This window comes from Piliocolobus tephrosceles, chromosome 15, assembly GCF_002776525.5.
Source record: "Piliocolobus tephrosceles isolate RC106 chromosome 15, ASM277652v3, whole genome shotgun sequence".
Taxonomy (NCBI): Eukaryota; Metazoa; Chordata; class Mammalia; order Primates; family Cercopithecidae; genus Piliocolobus; species Piliocolobus tephrosceles.
The window spans coordinates 56,661,526-56,681,970 of record NC_045448.1 but is presented as its reverse complement, the minus strand read 5'-3'; the positions used below and the strand labels follow the sequence as shown (position 1 = coordinate 56,681,970).

General features: G+C 44.2%; 2 protein-coding genes across 7 annotated transcripts in view; both read right to left on the bottom strand.

Annotated features, from left to right (window-relative positions):
• Positions 1–19,263, bottom strand: part of CCDC85A (coiled-coil domain containing 85A) — a 206,897-nt gene extending 187,634 nt beyond the window's left edge. For 5 of the 6 annotated variants that reach the window (XM_023228329.1, XM_023228331.1, XM_023228332.1 and 2 more), the window contains exons 1-2: positions 18,361–19,130; positions 9,841–10,804 (exon numbers count right to left, since the gene is read on the bottom strand). In XM_023228329.1, the coding sequence (XP_023084097.1) occupies positions 9,841–10,804; positions 18,361–18,627 (1,231 nt within the window). In that variant the 5' untranslated portion in view covers positions 18,628–19,130. Of the gene's footprint in view, positions 1–9,840; positions 10,805–18,360 lie in introns of all 6 variants that reach the window. The other variant, XM_023228330.2, reaches the window with a different exon arrangement.
• Positions 19,144–19,676, bottom strand: LOC113219631. Its single transcript, XM_026446634.1, has one exon. It carries the CDS (start codon positions 19,633–19,635, stop codon positions 19,144–19,146), a length of 492 nt encoding a protein of 163 aa, XP_026302419.1. The 5' UTR covers positions 19,636–19,676.
• Between the last annotated feature and the right edge of the window lie 769 nt (positions 19,677–20,445).

The window sequence follows — 20,445 nt, the reverse complement described above, 5'->3', positions numbered from 1 at the left end:
TAGGTGCTAAAGAGATACAGAAAAAAATAAAAAAAATAAAAAATAAAACACAATTTTCAAGCCTGTTCTTCCACGGATTTTGAAAAGCTTGATTCCAAACTGTTTCTCATGAAAGTCACTATGCTGGGGGAGCTATTCATGGCAAACCACCTGGATAATGTTTATTCCTAGACCTCAAATTGATCATAATTATAAATGTACTCTCTTCATAAGTGTCCTCATATGTAAAATAAGCTGCTAAATTCAGCCACTTTCTCCAATGACTCCATAACCAGAGCAATTCTGGTCAGCTTTCGTAACAGTGAAGAGGACTGCCCTGTCAATCAACATAAGACCATTAACAACATGCACAGCCAAACAGATTCCTTTAAATTCTTCACAGCATCCCCCTCAAAAACTGATGTCTCACAATTGCCTTTGTCTGTTACTTTCACTCTCTCTTCCTTACTATAAGTTGACTCTTACCTCACTTTCCTGTTAAATCACATCTAATCCATCATCCACAGATATGACTAATGACTTGCCTTTCAAGGTCTTATTACTCTGTTTGGGTGGATGGGTGAATTGGCACTTGCTGTCTAGGGAAACAGAAGAGATGCTGAATTAATGAGCTTGGTTAATTTGAATGCTCAAGAGTAGTTCAACAGACCAGGCTGCTATGAACAAAAATCTGCAACTCAGGCATTTTGACCTTTTAAATGCCATCAAAAAAGGAATGTAAGTGTACTTTACTTCTGCCTATAGTAGCATAAATCAGAATACCTGGCTTAATTAGTTTTGTTTGCAGTAAGCTGAGTTATTAAAAAACGCAACTCCTTGAGAGCATTTGGTGTTGCCATCTGGCCCATCCCTTTGCTCCTGGTCTCTTTCCCTTCTGTTTCTTGCATTCCAGAAACCAACACTTCCCCAGACACAGCACTTTGGCTGTGAATGCAAGTGGCTATGTAAGGACCAGACTAAGGTCAGACTATCTTCTCAAGAATGTTTATCTGGAAGGAATATGGCCTTGGGGTGAGGAGGGTCTGTGTGGGAGGAAAAAGGATACTAAAGTTGTTGAACTCCCAAGTTAGGAATAGGAATACTCCTTCTATTAAAAATGCATTTTGGTAGTTGTCCATCCAGCTGTGAACCGTGTGTCCCATCTGGCTTAATCAGAGGTTTCCAGGCAATAGATCTGAGCTCACCTAATAGATCACCAGGTCTTCTCTGATACTTTCTAAGCCACAGGCTAGTGATACTCATCTTATCTCCCACTCTCATCACTGCATGTGTTAATTTTCTGGGATTTACAATAAGATTTGAGAAAAACTGGTTCCTTATTCCATTTAGGGTCTCTATTGTTAACATTACCTCCACCTCAAGTGGCCTCTATGTGTAGAAGAATAAATGTCTTCTTTAGACAACTGACTCCATACCCTGGGAGTCAGCTTGATTCTTTCTAGCCTGCTACTAACTGATATCTGGCCTTGGACAATTCACTAACCTTCTTTGGAAGTCAATCACTTCATTCAGAACATGGGTGGGTTGAGTACATCACAGCTCTAATTACAGAGTACACTTTATGGCTTTAAGTTCTATGATTCCATGATGTTCTAAACTAAATACAGCTATATTGCCCTCATTTCTTCCTATTCTTTAGCATTAATATATACATCTATTCTCATTTAAATGAATTAATAACTACATACATCAATATATTCACATATATAAATACGCATGTACATATTCACTACCAATTGGGTTTCTTTTCTACTGATAAGAAAACACACACCATGCCCCCAAAAGCAATTCATGCTTTTTAACATTTTTTAAGAACTAGCAATTATAGACAGGAAGTTATAGCTATATACAGTCTAGATCAGGGGTTTCCCTAAAAGTCAAAAAGTCCCTCAATAATTAGGAGAAAAATGAGAAGACTTTTCACTTTTCTTTATAATCAAGACCAGAAGGCAAAATTCTGAGTTTAATACAATGATGACTATATTTGACTAAATTTCACTAGAAAAGCCAACTCACCCAGGGAGTATCAGAAACCACTTTCAAATGCCTGGCCTTCCAAAGTTAATCTAAATGTTCTATCCCTCAACCATATCAGGAGGCAAAACTGGTGCTATAAATATTTTGTTTGTCAGGTTTTAAAATTTTTAAAGGATTTACTTTCCTTCATATGGCTGAAAATGAAGGTGAAGAAGGTATTAAAAAAGCCATTCAATATCTTTAAATATAATGCATTTAACATTCTTAAATATACATACAAGAACACTAAATGTTGTGTGTGCGTGCGTGCGTGTGTGTGTGTAGAGATGAAATAATTGAAATACAGTTTTTGAGCAATTACCAAATCCACTCTTTTTCCCTTAGATATCTCCTGTCTCATAGAAAAGCCTATGGAAGGCCTAAATAACTAAGGTTCTGAAAAATTTTAAAAGAAAAAATAAAACTATTAGATATAATTCCTGAACTTTAACTTATCTGGTAATTGAATATGTGCCTAATTTTGATCAAGAGCCAGGACAAAGTCTCAAGACTTCTTGTATTCTTCCATAATGATTTGAGACAAAAATTCCATAATACACATAATTTGTATTATGTAAAAATGCTAAATGAACAGCCATCTGTGAATAACCCAGTTATTGCCTTTTATCTTTGGAACAACAAACCAGTATTGCCTTTATAAGGATGACAATGTAACCTGCTACTCCTCTGCCATTTTCCCTTTTCAAAAACACCTCTTCTGCCTCTCTGCTGCTAAAGGATCCTCTATCTAAGAAAGAGCAGAGGTTCTTTCTACTGGAAACACTTGAACGGCACTCTAAAGAGAAAGCAATTTATGTCAGGAGCAGCAGTAACTTGAACCTCACTCTTTTGCAGATTACAGACTTACAAATTAGAGCTGAGATTTTATGTCTGTATCCTCAAATGTCCCATGGTCTACTCTTGATATTGAATCTCAAACTTCCTAGCTCTCTTGAAAATTCAGCCCATTTCAGAACAGGTAACTATTCTTAATATGTCCCAAAATCAAATTCAAAATAAATAATTTTTCCAAATATGCTCAATGTTCACCATAAATATTATGTATTAAAGTATTATCAAGGGCAACTTGGTTATACCAAAGTATCCAAGAAGCAAATATTCGAGTTGATAATATTATAGAAACATAGTGCCTCACTTATCTGTAGTTTAACAGATAAGTGTAGAAACAGATATTTGTAGAAACTCCGTCTCTACTAAAAATACAAAAATTAGCCGGGCATGGTGGCACATGCCTGTAATCCCAGCTACTCAGGAGGTTGAGGCAGGAGAATCACTTGAACCAGGGAGTCGGAGGTTGCAGTGAGCCGAGATCACACCACTGTACTCCAGCCTGGCCACAGAGCGAGACTCCGTCTCAAAAAAAAAAAAAAAAAAAAAAGAACTTTGAAAAGCTAAAATACTTATGGCACCTGGACTATGCACTGAAGCTCATGTAGTTTACGCTTAGAAGGACACCTTATGGTTATTTATCCTTATTTTAAACACATTTCTAAGCAGAGCAGTTATCTGCATTCCCAAGCTATGACTAACCACTGGAAACAGCAGAAAAGAATTTAGAAACAATGAGAAAAGGAGCTACAGTCAGGCCTGCTGAGGTCAGCAAGGAGTGCAGCTGACATCATGGCAGTACTAGAAGTGACTGGAAATCTATTTTTAGGAGATTTTTTTTTTTTAAAAAAAAGAATACTCATACAGGGTCATTTAACGAAGGCATCCACAGTTCTATCTCTAACCATCAAAAGCACGTTGTAGAGCCTAAGGTGATAAATTTTAGCCTGGAAAACTTACTCCACTCACAGATACACTGACCCAAAGCTGCTACACAAGTAAAACATTATAATTATTTATTTTCTTAGAGCTTTATACTCTTAGTTCTGACCAGTGGAGATCAACTAAGATCCCTATATCCATGCCTCCAGAATAATCTGTCATTACTATGACTTAACTGTATAGCCTTACATGTTTTGTATTTGTATTGCATTCATTTATTCATGTACTTATGCATTTGTATTCACGTGTCTGATTCATTTGACACTGGTGAAAAGCTATGACCTGATGAAATGGAATAACTCACCATAGCTTTTCACTTCCCCATCCTTTGTTCTAACCAATTTCAGGTAAAATGAAATGATAAATGCATCACTAATTCAATGGTCATATTTTTTTCTACCGTATCTTTTGAAAGGTTGATGCCAGAAGATATCAACATTTCATTGGTTTCAACTGAGTCTAAAGGACAGGATTATAATCAGTTGAAAGAAATTCTTGGTTTACTTTATGGCAGCAACTAGCTTATGTGACAGGATGCCAAAGGCACTTGAACATTAGTTTGAGCAAATAGAAGCCAACTGAATGTTTGGCATTGTGCAGATGCAATATAAAAGTTACTGAAATGTATATAAACATGTGAATATACATACATACACAATGTTGATAGACAGGCAATCTCCGTAGGAAAAAGATGAAAATGACCCTCCAGATTTAAATTACGTTTATAGCATTATATCATTGCCAGTGGAGTTGAAAACCTTCCATTGTACTAGGAAATACCTTTCTAAGCCATCTAGGTTTTCCAATAGTTTTCCTCTGATATATATTGCAATTTTCTTAACAAACTACATTTTCAATATTAAGCTTTCTATGGTATTAAGTCAAAATGTATCCTTATGATAAATGTAATATGCTTTGCATATACAAGTATGGTACAATAAATCAATTTTATCAAAAACTTAAGTCGATGTCTTATCAAACTGTACATAAGGTTACCAAATTACAGTATTGAAGCTTGAAGAACAAAAACCATTATTTATTTCTTTAACCATCTGTCAGTTCACACAATAGAAAATACACACAGAGGAACTCAATTAAAACCAGTTCTGGTATTCCATAATTGTAACTGCTAAAATTTTTCTCCCAGGAGACATTCAATTTCTATCGTCCAAATTCATTCATAAGTGATGTTCTGACTTTTCTTAAGCAAAATAAAAGATTTATGAGAGTAATTATTCATGCTATAGTGCACACTACTTAATTCAATGACAATCCCGCTTCAGAGAAATACTGGTGGGGTCTTCCACACACAGGTTATCTGACCCCTCGTAGACAAGGCCACTTTGTGTTATGAACATTTTTTGTTTACTCATTAATAACCTCAACAGAGGATAAGGAGCAGTCTTAAAACTCAGGGTGAAACCTGTAAGTGGGAGATTTGAAACGCAAAATTCTCTTGTGGGAAATACCCATTAGCATTGCAGGCAGTGCATGATCTACAGATGTCACCGACCTCCACCGTAAATAGGTTAGAAACTCACGTGCTTCTTTTTCTATCTGGATGTGAAGGCTTTAAAAAGTAAAGCAGTCATGAGCCTACTCATATGCCAGAGTTTCCCCCAAATTAGCCTAACAACTCCACCCATCAAAAACACAAATTTTCAACCCATATCCCAAAATAGTATGCTATTTTGATTAGCATTATTAGATATTAGATAACTTTAGTCTAGAATGGAATGAAGTTTTATAGTAACAGCATCAGTCCTTCTCAGTTCTGAAGTTAAGCAAAGGAAAAGGAGAAGTTTTCTTCTTCCCAGGAAGCCTGAGTGTTTGAAACCTTCACTCACACCAACCCATCTTAAGCAAAATCACTCATTGAGGACAATGGCTTCCAACTGGTCCACTCATTAGAATCACCTGAGGAGTTCTTTGTGCAAAGTGCCCAAGTCCAGTGCCAGACCAACTCAATTTGCATCTCAGAGTGCAGTGCAGGGCTCAGCCCCGGGTATTTTTTCAAAGCTATCACAGTGATTTTAATCTGCAGCTAGATTGAAAACCACTGCTCTAAAGCAATGGTTTTCAACCAGGGGCAATCTTGCCTACCACGCCCCCCAACTGTGGAACATTTGGCAGTGTCTAGAGACATTTTTTATTATCACAACTAGGGGAACACTCAGAAGTAAAGCCCAGGGATGCTGCTGAACCTCCTGAAATGCATAAGGCAGCAGCTCACAACAAAGAATTATCTGGCCCATAATAATAATAGTGTAGCTGTTAAGAAACCCTGAACTAGAAGAATTGTTGGGAGAAGCAGCCTGCTCTTTTCATCTTGAGAGATACCCTCACAAAACAAGAAAAGAATCAATAGGAAGCTTTCAGGAGGAAGGCTTACAACCTGACACTCTATTCAGCAAGACCACAGTAGTTCTAAATGGACCTTGTTTAATGCAAGTGAATAACTTCCTCATGCTTGTTCTCACTGGCTGGAGCGATGTTTAAGGAGGGCATGTTACTGCTCACTGAAACTTGCTCTAACAAGGCAAAGGCAATCAGACCCACCAGGATAATTAAACAATTCCTTTTTTTGTTTTTTTTAGAAGATGAAGAAGAAAGAAGATAATGAAGAGTACCATTTCTTTGTCTATTTATTCCTTCTCATTTGCCAGTCACCAGCAATATGTGCTTCTAGAATTAATATCAAACTATTTTTACTATTTTTTTCTTCTGCATTCATTATGTCCAGTGGGTGAACTACTTGTAAGGATCTCTGATCATCACAATCTTCTTTGTCTTGAAGGCCAATAACAAACACAGCTATTGCTAGAAGAGCCTAAATCATCCAAGACATCCATGACCTGAGCTAAATAGTTACCTGTTTAAAAGCAAAGTCCTGCCAGCTAGTATCTGGAAGCAAAACTCCTTCATTTTGTTGTGGAAAGAAACACTTTCACCTAAGAAAATTCCATCCAACCTTGGATATCAATGGAATTAAGTAAGTGAAACCCCCATTCTCAATAGTTGAGGCGGTCAGTTTATGAACATTTATAAATAGCAGTGGTTATTCAATTACTTAATTTACAAATATGAAATAAGCAAGCAACATGAATGAAGAGACAAATGCCTTCATGCCTAGATGTGATACGTGCTGAATCTACTTCCTATTTGAAAATGGAACTCTACACAAACTAGAAAGAAATCATTGAACAATAACTTCTAAAGAATTAAATGCATTTTTGAGAATTTTGTTTAGTTTGGAGGTTTAAATATTTCTTGTTTTTGCTTTTCTTGTTTTCTAAACACCTACTAATTAAGAAATTATTACAGAGACTTAAGATGCTTTTAAGAGAGGAAAAATACCTAAAATTTATCTTTGCATTCCCAAAAGAAACTCTTAAATGAGTACAACTCTTTTATCCACAGAGTTTGTAATTATAAGCACAAGAAGATTTATAAATGCTCAAGGCATAGTCAATGAAAACAGTCATCTTTTTCACTGATGTTCTCTCAGTGTGCATATGTGTGTGTTTTGGGAGGGAATGCATATCTTTACAGGTAGGACAACACCCTGCCAATGTATATTTCATTTCTGTTTCAGTCTGCCATAATGCACACACACTTCCCATTTGTTTTCACGTGCTTTTTGTTCATGTAAAAACATGCAAGTGCTCATCCAAAACACTCATATTTCACACTAACCGCAAACAGAATGACTCTGGAAATGAGTCAGCAAATCTGCAATTCTGAATTAACCTTGATACTGCTTCCTATCTATTTATACACCAATGATTCAAACAAATTGTGTGAGGATTTAAAAATGTGAAAAAGCATGTCTTGCCATCCATATCAAAAATTAATTTGTAATGGCAGGATAAATACAAGTTTACCAATGCCCATGTTTATAGGCTGATGATCCCTAAACATCTCATTGTGCCACTTCCTTTTCCAATTAACTACTGAAATTAAAATACAATGCAAATGCACTGCAAATATACTCTGAGGATATCAACTGTCAGCATAAGATTGGTTACTTAAGAATGAGAAAACTAGAAGTAGACATAAGATTTGAACTTCAATATCATTCTATTACATCAGTTTTAACTAAATTAAATTGTTAAATTTTAAGAAACATTTACCTGCCCCACTAAGTTTATCTGTATCCAGGCAATAAGCTACAATGTAATGTCATCTTTACCAGGAGATACACCTTACTTACAATGCAAGGCATTGTTTAAAAGCTGCATGTAAAAACTTTTCTTAGAAGTCAAATTATATGGTGATTAAACTAGAGTTCTTTATATAAAGAAGCCCTTTTGTAAAGAGAAATTGTTTTTTAAGTGATCCACTTGTCCCTAATATTTTCTTTCTAGTTTAAGAGACAAAGTTTCCTTATAATGGTGCATATATTTACTTCTCAAGCTCATTAAAAAGTAATCAAGAAATGGAAAAATCATTAACTTTACCTTCCCATTACTCCATTATCCCCCCTCCAAAGACGAGCTTCATGGCCAATGACGAATCTCATGATAGTAACACAACCAAACCTTCTTTTTAAATGACTTGCATCTCTTGTACGGAATTGGGCAGCCAAGACTGCCTACAGCAATGGGGTGGGGATGGGGGCAGCATCTCCACAGCTCTTGGAAAGAGTGAGTGAAGGTTCAACCTTGGAAAGGCAACAGCCAGGAAGCCTCAACACAACAGGTGAATTGGCTTCTCTGGGCCTCCACCTCCCAACAACAGAGAAAGCAGTAGCCGCCCATCTTTCCCAACCTTTTTATTTCCACCTGTGCTTAAAAGAACATTGCATGCATTTGAAGTCAAGTTTCAGGAGTCAATTTTCAGCACTATGAAAAAAGGATTAAGATAAAATAGGAATCCAACAGGTAAATCCCCAAATACAATATTGAAAAGTACCCCTTCTTGTCACTGCTAAAACTGGCAGCCTCCTCCACTACTGCTTGGAGTTGGCTGAAGACTCCAGAGCACCTTTCAAACAAAGCAAAAACCCTCAGATATTTTCAATGAAAACAAAACCCTACAGTTTATAGAATCAATTGTTTTAGCTCCAACTCAACCACAGGTAACATAAAAGGATTGTGGAGTTGTTTTGGTTTTTTACTCTTTAAGAAATGATTTTTCTCTCTTAAGTTCAAAGTGGTTTCAGATCCAAGACGCAGAATATTAAAACTCTTCGAAAACGTTTAAAAGCTCAGGTTTAGCACTGCCTCAGCAAATGTAGCAGATATTATGCTTTAGAAACCAAGAGTGTCCAAACACATCTGTACATTTTAAAAAGGTACTTTCAAACAATCAGAAAAGATGTCTCTTGCAATGTAAGAGAGCATATTATTTGGAATATGTATAAGGGAGTTTGATGACAGGGTTGGTGGATTTTGAGTGAGTAGAAAGGGAATCAGCTGATGCAGTTTAGATGCAAAGAAGTGTCACAGATTCAGGCCCCCAATACAATGAAAAAAATCCTCAAGGTAAAGTCAGGCATATTTGTAGCCATTTGGGCAAACCAGCATCAAGCCCATTTAGGAACATCATACTTCTTTTTTAATGTTATTGGTTTTTCACAGAAATATTCATTTCTTCTTGTACATAACCTATTAACTGGATACGAAATCCTTTTGGCAACCATTCCACAGACAAGCTCTAGTAGGAAACAGCACACCACTAAGAAGATGCTCAGGTTTAAGATGAAAGACTCTTAAAATGGTTCTATTTTTTATCTCCAATACCCACAGATTTCCCCTTGACAACTCAGGGTCCTAAGGAATTACCGTTCCTCTCCCTCCCATAACCCCTCATCCCCAACCTTCTTCACACTGACTGATAACTGTATAGAATAAAAACAGATGGAGGAGAAGAACCCCACATCATGATTTTGGGTCCAACATTTGCTCCTTCTCCAAACGCACTCCCTAGCTAGCACCTGCACTTTCTTACATGGCTGGAAAGCCCATCATCATTCATAACTGTCTACTGAGTTCCCCAGCCCAAGCAGCACCCCAGCACGTACTGACCCACCGTTCATGCCACTGTAGACATTCCGGTGATGGGGTGACCCGTCCTCCTGCGCCTGCCGTCTGAGGGTACCCTCCCTGCTGCCTCCGCCACTGCCTCCACCTCCTCCACCGCCTCCTCCTTGTTTGTGATCAGGGCTCCCTCCATAATGTTGTTTGAGGTGCTCCGGGCTGGTGCCCCTGGCTCTGGGGAGATGCTCTAGGCTCCCCCCGAGGGCGTGTTTCTGAAGATGCTCCGGGCTCCCGCCACTGTGCCTGGCATGTTCAGGGCTGCCCCCTGACCGGTGCTTCTGGAAGTGTTCCGGGCTCCCACTCAGCACGTGCTTAGGCAGTGTTTCGGGGCTGCTCCCTGGATGCGGGTGCCTTTGCTGTTCGGGGCTGCCCTTGCACAAGGGTTTGTGGTGCTCTGGGCTAGGTCCTTTGAGTGCTTTGGGGTGATCTGGGGTCCCACAGGCCCTGGGTTTCTGTGGATGCTCAGGGCTGGCGCTCCTGTGCTTGGAGTGCTCTGGGCTGCCCTCGCTCCGGGGCTTCTGCAGGTGCTCCGGGCTGCCACTGCTCGCGTGGTGCTTGTGGTGGTCCGGGCTGTCAGTGCTGCCAGTGCTGGAGGTGCTGCTGCCGTCACCCACATCCCGCACGTAGGGTGTGGTGGAGGCTGTGAGTTGGCACAGGCTGGCCTGGCTGTCGATGGAGCAGCGGCTGCCCGCGCAGCCCGCACCCTTCTCTTCATCTAGAAGCACACAGAGCTCCTTGAGCTCCATGTTCTCCTTCACCACTTCCTCCTGCTTCACCTCCAGCTCCTTCAGCTTCTGCAGGTATAAGGCCACTTCCTTGTGCATCACCCCGGCAGTGTAGCGACCCAGTCTCTGCCACTCCCGGGACACCCTCTTGCCTTTCTGCCGGTCATCATCCAGGAAACAGCAGAGGTCCCTCAGTTCCTGGTTGTCCTCCTGGAGTTTCTGGTTGATATCCTGAAAAGACAGACACAACCATTCAAGGGAAGCACGCATCTGAGGCGTCAGCAGGCTCAGACTTCCTGGAAAGGGAGAGCCTGCAACTGCTGAATTATCTGTGAGGTCAGCGGAGGAGGTAAGGGAGTAGGAGGAAACTGAAGATTTGTAGCTGTCCATAAAAATTAAACTAACTTAAGTATCAGTTCTATCCCTGCACAATACTTTACTTGCATTATGGCATCTAATTTTTACCCACACATTTAGGGGATAATAATTATTATGGGTCTTATACAGAAGAGGAAACCGGACCTCACAAAGCTTCACTTGTGCAAGGTCGCCCAGTCAGTAGTTAGGAAGCAACCAGTTCATTAACAAGAAATCAGTCACTAGAAGAAAAACAAGGCTCCCCGGCCCCACCCTCAAGAAAGAAAAATAACTGCTTGTGACCTATGAAATGTTTAAAAGCCCTGAGACAACAGACCTTTCAACAGAGTAAACAGCAAGCACTGCTTAGATCTTCAGCCCTGACATGGAATATGCAGCCCCAATTCCCCTGGTAGGGAAAGGCACAATTGCCCTCTAGTGGCATTTCAGCCCTGCACATCCAACCCCTACTTGCCACACCTACCTGAACATCTCCCTGGCATCTCTCACTTATCTCAAGCAACCTGAGTCTTAAATTAAGAGACCTCTCTCCCCAAACTGCACCTCTCAGCAAATGCCACCTCTTTCTGTTCCACTGTTCTTTATATGAATCTGGGGTCATCCCTGGCATCTCCTTCTCCTTCAACCTTCCATTTCAAAACCAAATAAGGCTTTGGAGCACTACCTCCAAAATTTAGCTCATCTTGTCATTCCCATGTTTGAAATCTTTTGATCTCATGGCCCTTAGGATACAATGCAAAATCCTTTAAGTCAAAGTCACACAAGGCCCCAGATGCATTGACTCAGCCTACTTCCCCTGCATGAATGATGATTCATTTGTTTATCCACAAATATTCAGTAAGCATTTATTACTGTACTGGGTACCAGTCCAGGTGGTAGGGATATATCAGTGGGCACAGCAAAGACCTTGATATCGTACAGCTTTTATTGTGGTGGGAAAGACTGGCAAAAAAACACGTATAGAACATAACATCATGCAGTGAAAAGTTCTGGAAAGAAAATTGAAGCAGGTTAAAGAACACTCTTTTTCAAGAGAAGATGCCTCTACAGAGAAGGGAAACATTTGAGAAGAGACCAGGGTGGAATGAAGGAGCCAATATTTGAGTGGAGATGATCCCAGGCAGGGAGAGGGTAAGTATAAAAGCCCTGAGACCAGCATGAGAGCAAGAGCTCAAGTACTGGGAGGTCAGCATGCCTAAAGAACAGAGGGCAAGTCAACAGACATGGGAAAGGGGGTCTGAGAGGCATCAGAGCCTAGAATATGCAGGCCATGGTCAGCGACGGTAAAGGCTTTGGGTTGTTAGGGAGCTAAGGATAGAGGAGTAACATTACATGATTCCTTTTGTAAAGAGCCTCCATGTTGTGTGGAAAACAGACTGGCTGGGGTAAGGGAGGAAAGAAGGGAGGGTCAGGATAAAGTGGAAGCTGCAAGATCAACAAGGAGGCTCCTGGGCTGGTCCAGGTAGAGGGAGATGATGGTGGTTTGGATGTGTGGTAGCAGTGGAGAAGGTGGGAACACCCCTCCTCATCATGCACTGAGGCTGTGTTTCAGGTCCTCAAAGGGCAAGGCCTTTCCCTCTTTCACTTGGAATGTTCTCCCCAGCCTTCTAGAAAACCATCAGGTCTCATTTTATAAGTCACTTCCCCATAGACACTGTTCTATAGAAGGTCCACCCCCAATCTATGGTCTACCATCATCCCTCAGACTTACTACAATTTGTAAGCACAAATGTGTGAGTGTGATCATTCATTCTAGACTACATCTTCTCTAGAATCACAAGAACTGAGACCTCATCTATTTACTTCGCTGTTTCGAGAACACAGCACTCCCAGTGTAGATACCTGAAGCCAAGGAATTTTTAAAATGACTAGTGGAGTTGCCACCTATTCTCCATGTATGCATACAGCCAAGGGGCCAGCAGTTCCTTGAAGCACTGTAGTTTGGTAAGGATGAAACAGGGGCAGCTACAAGGCTGCTACCTAAGATTTCACTGCTTCAAAAAGCCTGAAAATCTTTGGTCTTGCGAACCAATCCAGAACTAGAGGTACTCAAAAAGGGGACTGCATTCACTTAGACTCAATGTAGACTCAACATACGCCCCTAACATAGACTAAAAAACAAACTATAAAACACCTGCCAGCCACATCCTCCACTTCCTGACAGTCATGGCAGTGAATCTGTGGGTCTTAGGAAGAAGCTTATGTAGCTTAGTTTCTAACTCCAGTTCTAACTCTCGGCATCACCAACAATTCTGTTTCTTTGTTTCTAATTCCCACCTCTCCTTTTTGCTTCTCATTGCCACTTTCTGATTTCAGGCCTGACCTTTGCCAGTAGCCTCCTAGGCAGCCTCCCTGCCTTCGTCTGCCCCATCCACTCCTTCCCCTCACCCACTCCGACACAAGCACTCCGCAATCAGACTGACCTTCAGAAATACTCCCTGCTACTCACGGACACAAAGATGGCAACAACAGAAACTGGGGGCAATTAGGGAGGTAGGAAGGGAGGTAAGGGTTAAAAAACTATCGGATACTATGCTCAGTACCTGGGTGATGGGATGAATCATACCCAAACCTCAGCATCACACAGTGTACTCAGGTAACATACACGCACATGTACTCCCCAAATCTAAAATAAAAGTTGAAATTTAAAACAAACAAACAAAAAACAACATCAGCTGGGCACAATGGCTCATATCTGTAATTCCAACACTTTGGGAGGCCGAGGCGGGTGGATCACTTGAGGTCAGGAGTTGCAGACCAATCTGGCCAACGTGGTGAAACCTGTCTCTACTAAAAATACAAAAATTAGCCAGGCACGGTGGCAGGTGCCTGTAATCCCAGGTACCCAGGAACCTGAGGCAGGAGAATCACTTGAACCTGGGAGGAGGAGGTTGCAGTGAGCCAAGATCAGGATATGCTACAGCCTGGGCAACAGAGTGAGACCTTGTCTCACAAACAAGAACAAAAACAAACAAACAAGAAAAAAACACCAAAAATACCCCTGCATGTTTTGCCTCTCCTGTTTATCAATCCCCATCACCTTTCCTTTGCCAGGGAAAATGAATAAAACCCTCAGCCAGGCCTGAAAGGCTTTCCCCTGCCCTTCCACCTTTAGCTGTCAGCTAATTATGAACTATGATTATGTCTGTGCATTCCAACTAGAAAATGTCATCTTCTACCCCATATGAACCTAAAAGGAGAGAGTCCTCTGCGAAGTTTCCCCTGGCACAGAACAGTACCCGTGGATGAATGAATGAAGTAACTTTCCCACTCACTGTTTAAGGCCTGTATCACACTAGCTAGAACAATCACTGGGCATCAATTTTTTTCTCCTTTCTAATGTGGACATCTTAGCTTCTGGAGGGCAGGGTCTATTCCAAAAGTCTTTCTTTGAATATGCAACATATCTGGCATGGTGTCTTGCATACAGTGGACACTCAATATGTGTTTATGGACTGGTCAACCATATAAAGCCCCAGGCCTCTGGCCAAAACAGGCTACAGCTATAGCTATTGAGAAGAATTTATTGTTTTCAGCAAGCACTAGCTACGTCACAGTCTACAGTACTAAGAGAATAAACTACCCCTTGATATTGATGCTTCAGAGGAAATCAGAAGCTGTGGATATTTGGAGAAAACAATAATAAACAAAATTAATCTTTCTAAGCTCCAAAAATTATTCAACATTTAGTTTAATCCTGGTATTTGATAGAAAGTTCAAGTCATGTTCTCTTTCATCTAAATAAATTTTCATATGAAAATAATTCCCTTTGACTATCCTACAGCTATTTCTGATTTCTCTAGAGCTGGAGAGTAAACAGGACTGGTGCTACCCAGGGCTTCACGGAGCTAATGCTTTTTCCAAAAGGAGTGAAACATACACGTCTCAGCACTCCAGATGGAGGAGATAGGAGCGGGTACTGGCCCACTTCCTTTTCTATATCACAGTTCCTTCTTTCTATTATTAGTTTTCTTGAGAATATTATTTACTATTCAGTTCTGAGCTATTTCCTTCGCCTTCTGATGAACAGCTAAGCAGCCAGCTTGATAATAACCTTGTGATCCAGCTTCTTCAAATCTGCCTCATTAAGACTCGGGCTTTCTTTTGCAAAACACTAGGTGTCCTTTTAACATTGCCATAGGCCACCAGATATTATCCAAGTGTCTAAGTGGACTTTAAAAACTTTAAGTGCACTTCGTAGCACACCAACCAGTATTTCAATCTTATGCCTGAAGACTATCAAGTACTGTATCTACAGTTAAATAATTGTTTTAATTTGTTATTTTGCTTCATTGCAGAGCAGGGTGGTGAGCAGGGTGGTGGGCAGGTGGGTGGTTGGGTTAGGAACCAATGAGGGAAATTAATGCAATGCAGAAAACAAATCTACAGAGATTCATCCCCAAATCAGCCCCCAACTGGGACACTGGGTCAGAGCAGCCTGAAGTGTTGGCTCAGCAGTCCGAAGACTGGTTCTCAGGAATCCAGTTCCTTACAACATAACCCTAACTAGAATCTCCCTTCTCCACCCCTTCCAGGACCACACATCCTAAGCAAAGAATGTCAACTAGCCAAAAGAAAAGGAAAGCAGGCCGATTTTGAACTCTTTATGTCTGTCTGACCTTGAGAAAACTATCTAACCTCACTGGGGTTTCTTCATCTAGGGTATATTTCATCCTCATAAAACCTCATGTGGAATTAAAATCTCCATGAGCAGATGAGGAAACCAAGGGACAGAGAGTTTAACAGTTTGCCAAAGCTGCCCAAATTTTCAGAATCCAAATCCTTTATCTTTCCACTTCTCGGGGCCCCTACACTGCCCTGCCTCCCAAATATTTAAACACAAACAAGTCAATCAGTGCTAGGACCCGGCCACAGGCCCCTGAGAAGTAAAGAACTGATGCTGTCATCTCCTGTGTCCACAGCTACAATAATACCTAGTAGCCTTACAAATACTTAGATGCAATTTCAAAGTCAGCTGATAAAAAGAGGCATAAAAAAGAAAAACTATTATGGTCTTAATTCCCCCACATATATAGTTCTCAGAGAGTACCAAGCCCTCAGATGCAGCCCCCCAATAACAACAACAACAACAAAAAACAGTTCTTCTTTTCTTCCAGTTAAGCCAAAATAAATAAACGTACCTATCATTTATTCAGTCAACCACATTTATGGATTACTATGGTGTCCAAGGAAGCTCTAAGCCAAAATAAAACAGAGAAGGGAGAAGGCTGGCCTCTCTGAAGAGTAAAACCACAGCACACTCAGGGGTGAGTCAGAAGCCTGGGAGTCTGCTCCTTGCAGCAGCACAGGGATGACATGAGAAGAGTAGAGACTGCATCAGAAAGCAACCTGCCCCCATCATTTCTGAACTTGATAAGGAAGTAGACTGGAAAGTCTTTTAATGCCAGGTCATGAATCTAGATCACGAGGAGACTTTCCTACTTGTGTGTAAGTGCCCTTAGCTGACCTAATAGCTACTTCTCTACATGAAGCTACTGGAATGAAGCCCAGGCACTCTACCAACCCACGCTACCACCCCCCTCCCCTACCCACACATAGACCCTCACACACAGTCAATCCACACAACCTAAAGGAAATTTCAAGTGTTTCTGAGCTATTATCTTGATGCTCCATACTATTAAAACATTTAATAGTAACTCTTCCAACTCTTCTAAATCACACGATGGTTCAGACCATGGAAGAAGCTCAAATTAGAGGGTGACAAACTAATGTCCCTTTGTCCAGCTCTGCCTAAGAAACCAAAATCTTGGAGACACATAGCCATAGATTTGTAAGTCCTTTCCTGATGACAGTAACTACCATTTTATAGTCAAGTATTAAACCTTCCCCCATATAATCATAACTTGTCATAACACCCTCAGAAATATTTATCATTGCATTGTATCGGTGAATAAAATGAGGATCTGAGAAAGTAATTACCCAAGCTCACCCTCCCGGCAAATGAGGTTTCTAGAATTCACTCACCTCTGAGATCATCTTCCTACTACACTAGCCTGCCTCTATTCCCCAAAGAGCCTGGCACTTAATAAATACTCTGTTAGTAATGAATCAAACCAAAAGAGAGAGCAAGCCTTGGGATTTTTCTGACTGGAGGACTATTCCTACCTGCACCCACTCTAGGGACTATATGACAATGAGTTCCGGCCTCAGGAGAAGGCCATCTCCACCTGAACTGGGCCCAGCACGTAGGTGAGCCTTGGACATTCCACCCTTCCCACTCTTCCTTGCCCCAGAACCCAGAGCTGGAGCACTGAGGCAATTCAGGAACAGCATCTACTGCCTGATATGTGGGGATGGGAGTGGAAAGGGGAAAAGAACAGCTTGTGCCTGCGGGAATTTACTCCCTGAAGTCCCTGCACTTATCTCGTTTGTGTCTGGCTTCCTATAAACAAAGCAGAACAATGAGAGGAAGGAATACCAGGAGGCACCAGCGCTAGCTGGAAGGAGAGGAAGTTTGCGGTGCTCCCCAGCAGGGCGGTTCCCTGCCACCCGTGTACTGCAGCTGGGCAGGCACACTGCCCCAGACCCGGGGCTCTCCAAGGAGAAAAGAAAGTTAGTGGGCTTGGGGGGACGGGGGCCGTTTCCCCTCTTTTCCTAGAAGAGGGTGGCAGGGGGGCTGGCTCAAAAAGAAAGCATCACTGACCAACACCTGGGGTACCCTGTCAAAACCCGGCTCCTTCCACACTGAATCTCTTTGCTCCTCCCCTTTCCCCCAGTCAACCTAGGGTTAAAATGGGAAGGGGAGTAAGGCAACTCCAGGCGATGCCTTCCAAACTCTGGGAGAGGGAAAGCACAGGAGTCTGTAGAAGCGTGAAGGCAGAGCTTGAACTCCTATGTACCCGGTGACACAAGACAGCTCTGAGGGTGGCGCCCGCTGCTTCTCCCGGGCACCCCGCCAGCCGCTCTCCCTGGCAGTGGCGCCCTTTCCTCGCCCTCTGCCCGCCCAAGAGCTGCTGGCCCAGAGCAGCCGCATCCCCGACCCTCCAAGGCGAAGATCTCCTGGACTCACCCCCTCACTGGCCTTTTCCCCTAACTGACTGAAACCTGGCTCCCCAAGCACTGATTTTCCAACCTCCCTAAGAAATAAAAGGTTGGCGTGCCCTTCACCTCCCTGCCTGCTTTCCAGTGTCCTCCTGGTCCGCGCCTCCCGCCGCAGTGCACCGCGAACAGCCAGACACTGGCGCACCCCGTGTTGGGGAGAAGAGGGATGCAGACGCCTCCAAAGTTTGGAAAAGTTTCACAGGGGCTGGGGACTGGGGGCAGGGGGTGCCGACCGGGAGAAGGGAAGGATCACCTGTTGAGGGAGGGAGGGAAAGTTTGCCTGGCCCCGCCTCCCCAGGGCACCCCGCTCCCGCCGCGCCGCGCCTCCCCACCTGGCCCGCGCTCACCTTGAGGCCGCGGATCTCGCCGAGGTGCAGCTGCAGGCGGCGGTTCACCTCGCGGATGAGGTTGCTGTGGTCCAGCATCGCGCTCACCTTCTCCGCCTCGGCGCGCCGCAGGCTGCGAATCAGTTCCTCCTTGCTCCACTGCAGCAGCTCCTCGTCTGACACTTTGGACAGGTCCTCCACGGGCGCGGCTGCGGACGAGCCGGCCGCGGCTGGGGAACAACTTTCCGCCGCCGCCGCCGCCGCCGCGCCTCCGGCCGCCTTCGACATGGTATCCGCGCGGTGGCAGGTGCAAGTGGGTGGAAGAGGCGAGGCGACTCCCGAAGGCGCGGGCGCGGCGGGGCCGCCTCCGCCCACACCCCTGTGCGCTCCGGCGAGTCAGCGGCACCGCCCAGGGGCCGCTGGGTTGGGGCGGCGGGGGTCGCGCTGGGTGGCCATCCTACCTCGCCATCCCCGCGCGCGCGCCCGCGCTCCCCCAGGGCCCGGCAGCCAGCCGCTCGCTGCTACGGAGACCCGTCCCAACTCCGAGCAAGTCCATGGCGAGGGGCGCTGGGGAGCCCAGGGCAGCCGCGGGAAAACCTCGGGGGACGGCGGGGGAGCTGCACCCCCGTTCCCCTGCCCTCTCCTCCGCCCTAAGCCGAGACTGTCGCCCCCCGCACTCTCTGCCTTGCACACAGGCGCGCACGCACACGCACTTTCCTCCCCCTTGCCCAGCTGCAGCCCCCGGCTTCTCCCCTCTCCTAGCGTGGAGGGCGCGCTGGGCCCCGCGGCGCCTCCCCGGCTACTCTAGCGACGCCGCGGTGGCTGCCCGAAGGCTGCTGCGCTCCTCCCGTCGCCTTCGCTGCGCCCGCGGCCGCTCCTAGGCTGCTCCGGGAAGCCTTCGATTTGCAGAGCCGAGTCGAGAAGGGGTGGAGGGTGGGGGACCGGCTGGAGGAGGAGCCTGGAGCTGGGTCCACCCGTAACCCGCAGCAGCTCCCGCATGGGCTGGACGCAGCTGCCACTTGACCGCTGTCCGGTCTCCCGAGGTGCGCTCCCCGCTGTCCAGCCCGGGAGGGCTGGGGGCGCGGCTCCTTCTGCTCCCGGGTGCGGGTGGGGCTGGAATGGGGAGAAAGTGCGGAGCTGTGGCCGCCCGGGCTTTGGGAGGCTCGCGCGCGCCACCGTGTGGCGGAAGAAGCTCCCTCCTCTGTCCTCTGTCCTGGTGACCGCGCTTGTCACCAGGCGGGGGAAACAGCTGCTGACCCAAATGCGAGGTGCTTGGTATTTGGAGGGATAGGGCATCAGGAAAGATAGGGTAGCAGGACCTGAGGGATAACCAGTTGTTTGCACTTTGGAGAATGGGAGAAGAGGCAAATGGCAAAAACGGGGGTTGGGGGAAGGGGTAGCTTGAGAAAATCCAAATGGTCTGAAAAGGGGGAAAAGAGGCTTCAGGGCACTGCTCTTTAGGGACTACCCATCCCCACCTCCCACCCTCGCCCCACCCCCGCCCCACCCCTAGGCCTTCGTCTTTTCTAAAAACCCACTACTCTATGAAGAAGCTTCGGGAGAAAGTACTGGATCTTTTAAAATTTTATTTGAAAAATATCAAAGCCTTTAGGCGAAAATAAAATACCTTCATCTCCTGCTTCCTGAAACCTGGATTTTAAGGTCAGCACAGTCACCTCCCCTCGGAGCAAAGCAAGCCCCCCTCAGGCAAGCTGAAATGCCAGCCAAGGAGATTTCCATTTTCTTCTGTGCCGCAGGCTGCCAGGCGTTTACTGGGTCGGCTTTTTTATGATGGTTATTTCTGGAAAGAGGAAGTCTGGGTCCCTGGCTTCTATCTTTGGGCTATCCTCTTGTAAAGTTGGGTGGAATCCTCTCTGGGCTGAAAACATGCTTTTGCCTGAAGAGGTGGATGCCCTTGACTGGCATGTTATTTCCAGTGGGGGACAGGGCCGGAAAATGGCAAGGATCTACCCCGCTGGGTTTCAGTTAACCTGGGTGCAGAGGGAATAATCTCTATCTGGTAGGATGAGAATCGAAATCAGTCCCTTCACCCGCCGGTCAGTGTGTGTCCTCTATTGGGGACACTGAGACCTGGCTCCCAGGAGA